General features: G+C 40.5%; 1 protein-coding gene across 1 annotated transcript; it reads left to right on the top strand.

The window, feature by feature from the left end:
* The first annotated feature begins 3,023 nt into the window (after window positions 1-3,023).
* On the top strand, window positions 3,024-5,158 carry adrb1 (adrenoceptor beta 1). The gene has a single exon (XM_034119022.1). The coding sequence runs from the start codon at window positions 3,145-3,147 to the stop codon at window positions 4,321-4,323; it is 1,179 nt and encodes a 392-aa protein (XP_033974913.1). The 5' UTR covers window positions 3,024-3,144; the 3' UTR covers window positions 4,324-5,158.
* Window positions 5,159-10,701: the final 5,543 nt, after the last annotated feature.

Genomic DNA, 10,701 nt, shown 5'->3' with positions numbered 1-10,701 from the left:
AGAAGTTTACAAAAACAACACATCAATTTGACAGTGTCTGCAAAACATTAGACGGCAAACTGACATGAAGAAAAACACTGAGGTCCAAAAACGGCATCAGTTATCGTCAAACAAGTTACTATAAAACCTCAAAGACTTACATTTCTGATAAGGTAAAAATGATAACACAGCGTACTGTATGTCCAACAATTCATTAGTGTTAAAGAGTCTATTATGAAGTTGTCCAGAGTAGTCGTGCATTTAACGCAATTTTAACAAGTCGTATGGATGAATCTGTGATTACTTGTGATCAATCTGGCAGCGGATGAGATAATCACTTTAAAAGTCATAACAAAGAGAGAAGCACAACAGGAGATATTATCAGGTCTCTCTCTTATTGAATCTTTTTTCTATCCATTTGACCCCCAACCACAGCTGCTTCCCTCGCTGTCGTTCTGGCGGCATCATTAACCCTGTGAGATTGAGCCGCCGTCATCACTGCCAGAGGCCACACACACAAACACACTCTCAATTAACATGATTTTCAAAGGTCACGGGTCTGCCATCAGGAGCTTTGCAAACGACGACCTATTTGGTGATATAACAGATTGATATTCATTTAAAAGGTTGCAAACCCCTTAATTTAGCCATGGGGATTCTGTATCTGGGTGATCAGATAAAAGCCTCCGTCTGCACGCAGCTTCTTTTAACAGCACAAAAAATAGCTTTTAGAAAAGCTTTCCTCAGGGCATGTTATTCTTATGACCCTCATATGATGCATGAAGCTGACACTGGTTAATTGTTGCTGACCTCCATGCAGTTCTTAAAAGGTGTTGTGTAAAAATAAAATAAAAAGATTTAATGTGTGAAGCTATGAAATTTAAGTTACAGGGTGTTTGTTTAGAAGTTAAAACCATGATGTTTGGTGAAGAGGAAAATCACAGTTTCTAAACAAGTTTTAATTGCCGAGTCATGTGTTCGCTTTTCGCTCTGGCTGAGTGGGCTCCATTAAGATCATATCTTTGTAAGAGATAAGATATTACCATATTTATAGCTTTTGTGACAAGTGATTTATGATGAATGGAGCTGCTGAAAATGTTCACCTGAATTGACCTCTGCTCAGAAACTCCAAACAGGAAGGCATCATTTCAGATGATGTAATCACTGTTGACCTTTGGCTCTGTGCAGGTGTTGAGGTCAAGCTGCTAAGTCAAGTTTACTGTTCTACCGCTCTTTATGGTGGCATGCAAGACCTGCACAAAGATATGTGGGAGTTAGGAGCTGCTCAGTGTGTGGAGAGCACTTTGCTCAAATATAAATGTAGCCTCTTAAACAGACCAATACTCCTGCAAAATTGACTCTTGTAAGGTTGCCACGCAGTCCATATTGTACCAAAAATAACAGCCAGTTTCTGAAATGGGACTGAGCTGTCCTTCCTATTTTTTAAGAACTGCATTTCTTAGAAACCCCTAGAAGTCTGATGAATAGTTATCATTCATTTAGCTTCCTCATATCTCGGTAAGAAAAGCCTGGTAGTCAAATAGTTTACATAACTAAAAGCAGTAATACCACATTCTAGAAATACCCTGTTGCAAGTAAAAGTCCTGCAAAGGTATACATAAATTAAAGTAAAATTATGTACAATTACCCATTTCCAATAATATCTGTACACCACTTGAATGTTAGAGCTGGTTAGAGTAGAGCTATAAAACACAGTTAGATACTGCTAGCTTGTAAATTCACCAATGCATTTCTATATAATATTACCCAAAAATAATATATCATAATCTATTTGTTGATAATATTCAATATGTTATTCTGATGCTCTCATGTTACCAGACATTTCTTTGTGGCTGTCACTGAGATGAGCTTTTTGTCAGCTTGTGTCAGCTTGTGTCACAGCCTCTGGCTCTGGGTTGTCAGGTTCATGATATTCAGCACACACACAAGGACAAGAAGCACTGTGTCGCCCATCTTTGTTTGCGGTATGTGTGTCACGAGGCGATGCAAGTTCTTCCACTTAACGGGTCATCCGTCCTTGTGTGTTGAAAGTCTTGTCATTAAACTGTAGACTAAAAGGCTGTCTTAAAAAGCAGGTAATGTGCAATAGAGGCTGCTGTCTTTTAAAATTAATGTTCCTTCCTGCAAGAACATTAAAATGGGGGGGGGTTACAATTGGAGAGCCAGAAAGAGTTAGATCTTTAAAATTATTCAAGCAGGAGGAGCTCCATTCAGCCAAATCAGAACATTGTCAACTTTTCAATCACTTCTCTAAATCTTTTATTTTCTTTGAATAATGTCACATTTTTTCTGTCTCCTTTCTGTCTTTCAGATCTTTTATCTTTGTGTTACATGGTTTCAACTGTATAACATGTCTGCCTGATGTTCCTCAGCCTAAATTGCTGCTTTGTTCTGCTGGTTGATAAATCAACCTTTAACTTATCTTGTAAATATTGAACAACCTTAATATATGTTTAACACACATTTTAATGAACCTGGCCCTGGTTTGTCCCTGATTGTCTTAACCCTTGGCTCATTGTTAGGGGGTTTCATACAAAGCAGATCTGTGGTGGGGCCTGACCACATAACTGTGGAATGTATTCTTTGCGATAAAAATATGAAGTGAACAAGTGGAAAAACAAATCTTGTTTGTGATGGCAAGCGATGAAACCAGTGAAATCCATGTAGTTCCCATTATCCTGGTGGATTTTGAATCTCCATGTTTGGCTTGTCATGTTCCCAAAGACAGGCAGACTCTTTGACAAATATCAGATTCAGGATGTTGTTACAACTCTTGCCATAAATGTCCTCCTCTTCCTGAATGAAAGTGTTGCTTTTCAATGTTACATTATAAAAACATGACACAAAGTTGACGCTGAATGAATAATTGTTGAGGTTCAGGTGTTGTTTGCTCCCTCCACTTTATTGTTTTGACAATTTCTCCTCTGAGCTGCTTTTGATTGGTCCTGAGGAGCAGTGATGTCACCGCCTGCTTGGATGTGCCGGGCCAGTGCAGCAGCTCGCATAAGCTGAGGGTGAGATAAGACCTCCAGATGGAATTGGCGCGCGACCGGAGAGGAGCTGTGGCTCGTGTGACGGCGAAACAGTAGAAACGACTGCCTGGATGAACTGGATCTGGTCCCGCACACAGCGCAGCAGCCCGTCATGGGGGACGGCGGCGCGTCCTCGCAGGTGAACCTCCAGAATGCCTCGGACGCACCGGGCTCCGCTGCGGCCGCGTCCGAGGAGTGGATGGCAGGGATGAGCCTATTGATGGGTCTGATTGTCGTGTCTATCGTGTTCGGGAACATCTTGGTCATCGTGGCCATAGCCAAAACGCAGAGGCTGCAGACCCTCACCAATGTCTTCATCGTGTCCCTTGCCAGTGCGGACCTCATCATGGGGCTGCTGGTGGTGCCGTTTGGCGCCGCGCTGGAGGTGCGCGGCTCCTGGATGTACGGCTCCTTTTTCTGCGAGTTTTGGATTTCCGTGGATGTCCTGTGCGTCACGGCCAGCATCGAGACTTTGTGCGTTATCGCCATAGACAGGTACGTGGCCATCACCTCTCCATTCCGCTACCAAAGCTTGTTAACCAAAGCTCGGGCCAAAACGATGGTGTGCGTTGTGTGGGCCATCTCTGCGCTGGTGTCTTTCCTCCCCATCCTGATGCACTGGTCCCGGGACAGTGTGGACACTGCCTGCTACGAGGACCCTGAATGTTGCGACTTTGTCACCAACAGGGCATATGCCATCTCCTCATCTGTCATATCTTTTTACATTCCCCTGCTGGTTATGATTTTTGTTTACGCGCGCGTGTATAGAGAGGCGCAGAAGCAACTGAGGAAGATTGACAAGTGTGAGGGCAGGTTTCACAACACCTTAACCGGACTGACTTCTAAGTGCAGGAAGAGGCCGTCTAAAATCCTGGCGCTCAGGGAGCAGAAGGCGCTCAAAACGCTGGGCATCATCATGGGGACGTTCACCCTGTGCTGGCTGCCCTTCTTTATAGTCAACGTGGTGCGGGTGTTTTGCGCAGAGGTGGTGGACAAAGACCTTTTCGTGTTCTTAAACTGGCTTGGGTACGCGAACTCAGCGTTTAACCCCATTATTTACTGCCGGAGCCCGGACTTCAGGAAGGCTTTCAAGAGGCTGCTGTGCTGCCCGAGGCAAGCCGACCGCAGGCTGCACATCAGCTCCTGCGACCTGTCCCGGTGCTCCGGGGTCTTCGTCACAGCTCTGGAGCCCGGAACGCTGGGGCTGTGGACGGATTGCGCAGTCTTGGACAACAGTGACAGCAGCCTGGTGGGGACGGCAAAGCTGTCTCACTCTGAATCACAGCTGTGAAGGAACACATTAAACCTTTGTGGATTACAACAGCCCGGGAAATTATGGAGGCGAAAGCAGACGCTGGATCATTCTCAAATGGGTTTGGTTTTTTGGAAAGGTGTGCGCAAGAGATCAGAGAATTCGAAATCTCCAGAATTTGAAAGCCATATTTTAAAAGAGGCACCAGGACCAATGTTATTTCCAAGCTGCGCAGGACGGTTTGTTTAAAAAATATCACCAGGTGGCTCTGGTGAACCATATGCACTTTGCCATACAACATAATTAAGTGAATTGCCACTTATTTCAAAGAGCGCACACGCTGTGGTTTATTCCTGATTTCCTTCTTATTTTATTGGATCAGCAGTTCAATGCTATATTGATGATAATATATAATATATAAGGGGGAGTGTATTTATCGTTCACGTTAACCCCATGTTCGTGATCGGTCACAATTTGTTCTTAAAATGACCCACTGTAATGAAATGGTTTTTATTTAAAAGCGTTGGACAGGAGCGAGGTATTTGTTGGAGTGGCTGTACTGTAGTCATGTCGTGCTCACAATGTGTTTTTACCTCACTGCTGTCGGCAAGTGCAATTTGTACGACATGTATTTGTTTATATTAAACATTTATGTAAATTATGTATTTATTCTGCGATACCTTTTACAATCAGCAAGAGAATGTGGGTATGATTCCCACGCCCTTTGTACATATTGTAGTAGGCCTATGTGGTGTTTAGTATTCTGGAGTGAGGAATTTTAGCCTCTTTCATTGTCTTTCTCATTTAAGCTTTACATGCTGTTGTGAGGTTTGTGTGTTGACTCCTGTGAAATAAAAGGACGTTTCATTGTTAATTACTGTTTGTGATTTTTTTGGAATGTCATTCTATTAATGGTTGGACCTGCTGTGAGCATCTGGAATCTGATTGGCCTCTGTGGAGAGATAAGCAAGGAAATCAGATTTTTAAACAATGGGGTTATACCATAGACTGTAAAGGGTTATACACATTTATGCTCAGTCATATGGTTTTGTTTACATGGTTAATCTTTTTTTTCCAAACAGCTGTGCCCAGGTCAAGGGTCAATCAGACATAGCACATCTGCACACAGGCAACTGTATGGTTGGATTGAGCTGACAAAAATAATTATATATTTCAATTATAGGGTTAAAGCTTTGCTATTTCATATTCAAATTACTATTACTTTGACTATTGGGAGGAAAATGTTGCATGTTACTGTACATTTAACTACCTTTTCCAAAATGCATTTAGATTTAGTCATAAAGTGCAAAGAATTGTGTGATTTTCTACATTTTAAAACTTTTAAGATGTACTCCTGCTATGCAGTATTGCACTTGCGTAGTCTTAGAAGGGACTTAAAAGGGACAGATTTCCCCCCCAAAAAATGTTGTTAAAATGTGTGCAGCGTAGGCCAAGCATGACTTTTATTAACTGGTGTGGGTGGTGTGCCCAAAACACGTGATCCTACATTTCCAATGATGCAACTGGAAAGCACTTTTCATCAGACCCTCCCTGGCTCCTGAACCCCACATCTCCAATTTGAAGAGCATGTTTTATACATTTTCTTTTAACTCTCAAGCCCAAAAAATGAAAAACTAACAGTAATGATGTCATCAGAGTTATTTTGTTGCACTCTATTCACAGATTGAACAGTATAGGTTTCACCGCAGGTGTATCATACATCATTATTTTCTGAAACATATTTACATAGGCCTACTTATGTTTAATATTATTCATTTGTGCCAAATAGGCCCAAATGTTTTGTGTTTTCTTTACTCTCAGCTGTATACAGTTATGGAGCTCAATGAGTATGCTGTTATATTATTTACATCACTCTGAAATAATATAGAAAAATGTTTTAGTGACAGCTGGTGTTATGAAGTGACTCTTACAAGAATGATTGCTTTTACTGGGATATAAATCACCCCTTAAGCTGAACGTCTTTACAACACATTAGCATGATGCTTTCCCAGAAGAGCCTATAGTCGTACATTTCAATTAGACCACAAAACCTGAATGGAACTTAGCTCAGCCGTTTTGGTTAATGAACATTGTTTAGATATGATTGGCTGGGTCTAATGTGTGTGAAAAAAAACAAAAAAAAACAACAGCGGACCAGCCAAAATCATTGATGGCAAAGTCCCACTTCATTATTAAGCAGTGTTTGCTTGGCAAGAAGTATGTGTTCGCTCAGATTAGCAGTGAGCTCACAGATGGAGGAGCTAATCAGCAGCTTTAAGAATAATTGTCCCAAATTGCATGTGTATCAGTGCACATTTTGGCTGCTCCAAGTCAAAGGAGATGAACTGATATCACTGTCACCACAGCAGTAACTGCGGGCACATGTTGGAAAACAGAAATGTCACTGGTTAGTGATATACCTCTGGTGTGTTTCACTGGATTATTGTCGATCAACTATGCCTCTAAAACTGGGTAAAAACCCTCAAATTATTACATATAAATGTTCATGTATATATATTTACATCATATTCTACTATATTATTTTGCAAATTGCCTTTGACAGTGTGGATGCACAGACCGAGTCCCATGGCTGGAATCTTCTGGATTATTGGAAAACTATTTTTTGATGTGGTCAAGGTGCAATCATGTGCCCCATTAAAAGCCCAAATGTACAGCAATAGTTGGACATTTAGCTAAGTACACTCATATGCTTTTTTTGCCAAGAGTTAGGTGAGAAGACTGATAACACTACACTATCTAAAGATGTAGCCACAGCCAGCATCCAGTTAGCTTAGTTTAGCATAACGACTGGAATCAGTGGCTACCAGCTAACCTAGGTCTGTAAATTAGCATTTTAGTCCGTATGCCAGCTTCATAAAGCTCACTGATAAACATGTTATATATCTCTTTTGCTTATTCCATATAAAACATAGTGGCGGTGGAGGCAGGTTTTGTGACCAACTATTTCTTGGCTGGGAGTCATTGCCAGCAAGCAGCGGAGACTCTTGCTATGGCCAAGAAACTGATTTTGTTAGCTTTGAATGGAGCCAAACTAGCTATTTACCATTGCTTAGTTAACTGACTGCTGGCTCCAGCTTCATAATTATGGCACATACAGTATGTGAGAGTGGTATCATCTAATTGTTAGTTGTTAGACAGCAAATATGTGACTAAAATATAAGACTGTTGAATGTATGTGTATTGAATTTGGTCCTGCTGAAGCGTTGTCAAAGATATTCATTGTCAATGGACATTATACAAGACTAGATACAACTCAAGGTGCAATCATACAGGATATTTCCATATTCCCGGACGATAATCCAAATAGAACATGATTTAACAGCAGAATCAAGTCAGACATTTTGCATGATTGTCTGCATATCACATCGCTTTGATAATTTAAAGGAGTGTCGGGAGTTTTCGAATCTGATCAGGCAACAGTTGTGAGCTTTCATTCATTAATCTATGGAATGAAGCTCCTCTCGTCAAAATCCTGAACATTTTCTCCGCCAATTAACGCCTCTAGCCATCTGTACTTAATTAAGACCAACACAAACATCATTATCGTCTAAGAGAATTAAATACATTGTGAATACGTTTTCTTGTCTTTTCCCAAATGCTACTGATGCTGAGACACTATGCCTCATTGGTTGGATTGGATAGCCCTTAAAAAATTATTTGCTGTGTACAAATTCTATGTACGAAAAACAGAAACACAGAGAAATGTCAGCACCTGGAGATTATTAATAATAAATGCTGATTGCTCGATTACAACCTTATCAGATCCAAACTCATGTGCAAAATCCATCCAATAGGAGCATAAAAGTGCACCTTTAACACACATTTTAAGTGTGTAGTTACCGGTAGCTGGAATAAATGATATGTACAAATATATATATTTAATTACAGTCTTAAGCGATTGATTTAATATTGTTAAAATAATTGTTACAATGATCATTTTGAAAGAAATGTATCTGATAGCTTGAAAATCTCAAATCTTATTTATGAATGTACAATACTTAATGAGGTGCATGAACTTGTGGATACCCAGCAGCTGGTAGTCACCTTTGATTCCAAACATTGATAAAAACTCAACTTCCATTGGGTAATAATAATGTGTACAGCTAAATCCCCTGTGATTTCTTCCACTCTTAATCATGCTGCGATTGTCGATGTGTGGTGCCAAAAGCAGGTGCTACGCTTCATGTGTCCATCTGTTTGGATTCCCATGGGAAGTTGGCGCTTAGAGTTCTCCATCTGCTGCGCTTTGGCTTGCTTTGACTGTGGCTCACGTAACCATTGGGGCCAATGACATCAGTCATGTTTAGCATTTGTGTTCATCTTTGAGAATGTAAATGGTTGTTAGATGTTGGTGTTGAGGTTACCTTGGCTTAGTTTAGCTTAAAGAGCAGAAACAAGTGATTAGCTCTGTTTAAAGTAAACAAAATCTGCCTTCCAGCACCTCTAAAGCCCATGAGGGACTTGGAAGTGTGTGTGGTGGTGACATGTAAACTTAATCTGTAGAAAATAGGTTTGTGACTTCCTGTATTGTTTACATTTGGAAAGAGCAAGGCTAGCTGCTAATGCTATGTTAAGCTAATCGGCTGCTGGCAACAGCCTGATGTTGAATGAAATATTTAGGAGTGATGTTGATGTTCTTATCTAACTCAGCAAGCAAGGAAAACATTATATTCAAAAAAATGTCAAGCTATTCTTTTAAATCACTGGCATGACCTCACTGATAAAAGAAAACATTAAAGGGTCCCCTTCGAACCACTGGGTCTTATCTACTTTTCACCCAGCTTTCAGAGATCCGATCACCTTCATCACACATGCAAGCATTTCAAGACACAGATGTTTGCACTTTTCTCCTTTTTTTTGCAGCCCCCAGTCCTTTTGAAAGCCTTTCATTTTAAAGAATAATTCTAACAGCCCTGGCTAGATTAACAACACATTTTTCACATTAATATTTGGGTTCAAGACTGGGACCTGCTCACACATGATGAGTGTCTTCACAGAGTGTTCGAAGCCGTCAGAGAGGCCCAACTTAGTCCAAAAAGGATAAAAGACCCTTTTTGCAAGACCACAACTGACATTGTTTTGTTTTTTATCAGTCTGCTGTGAAAACACCAGGAGAACATCACTGTGCATGTTGCTTTAAATCCCCTGCACCTTTAGACTGGCCTGTCAAGAAGATAGAGCAAATGTATACACAATGTACTTAACGTTTTATCACTTTACAGTTAGGTAAAAAGTGTTCATTCCACAGAAAAAAATATTTTTACTGATGCATCAATGTTAAGCTCTTTTTAACTGCTGAGTCTTCAGTTAACTTTGTACCAACCTCATTGTGAATCTTGCCGTGAGAAATGTCAGCACTTCCAAACTGCATGCCATTAAAAGGTATTTGTGTCATTAAGAATAACTATATTGAAAAAGCCAATCTTTTCCCTGATTGTATAGTTTGCTTATGTCATGTCAATGTAGACATATTGGTATTAAATTAGTATTCCTAACCAGTGAAATCTCTATGTGGTAGCTTTAAATGCCTTAGTCACTCTCAAGGCCAAGTTGCTACCTTTCCATTAATCAGAAATCTGAATGAACATGACAGCATTTCAGTTTCTTAATGTAATAGAGCACTGCTGGAGAAAATAACCTCTCAATTTCAATCATCAAGGTGGAAGTGAAGCGTCTGAAGAGGCAGAGCAGGAGAGTGGCATACAATCAACGCATTACTGAGACGGTCCACACGTAAGAGGCCTGCTTTTTTCTAATGGAATCTAATGATGGCCACATGGATACATGAATATTCCCAATTAAAAAAAGTATATTTCTGTACACAAAACGCTGAAATGAAAAGACAATAATTGGACGTTAATTGGACTCATTATAGAGCCTCATTCATATTCAACTGTTTTTATCTTAATGTTGCAGCTGTAGCGGTGCCTGTGTTGAGATGGAATATTGTAAACAAAAATAGACTCAAAAGGGCGAGACAGGCTTGGTACATCTGCACCTTGAGAGTTACTGTCATGTTTGCCGCTGCATCTAAAGGACACAGGCAATGCTTTATGAATTCAAGGGTGGTCATCTATGCTGATAGGAGAATCCTTTATCAGCGAGCTAAAAATAGCCCCGGCAGTTACCATCGGCTTAAAGTGGATATTTGAACCTGCTGTGTGCCGGCATGCCTGCGGAGAAAATGGGACATTTTACCCATACGTGACGAGAATGTCTGAGGGATCAAATGTCTTATTTTCCTTCTAAATTATGTATTATGATATGACAGGTGCTATCAGATTGTTTGTGGGTGTTTCCAAAGTCTGGGCATGTGCATGCGTGGGAAAGAGTCATAGATGCAGGTTGACAGGGTGACTAAATATATTGTTCATCAAAACCAATATTTTTAATCTA

This window comes from Trematomus bernacchii, unplaced genomic scaffold (genome assembly GCF_902827165.1).
Source record: "Trematomus bernacchii unplaced genomic scaffold, fTreBer1.1, whole genome shotgun sequence".
Taxonomy (NCBI): Eukaryota; Metazoa; Chordata; class Actinopteri; order Perciformes; family Nototheniidae; genus Trematomus; species Trematomus bernacchii.
Note: the sequence above shows the minus strand (reverse complement) of the source record. Positions and strands in the feature narration are given on the sequence as shown.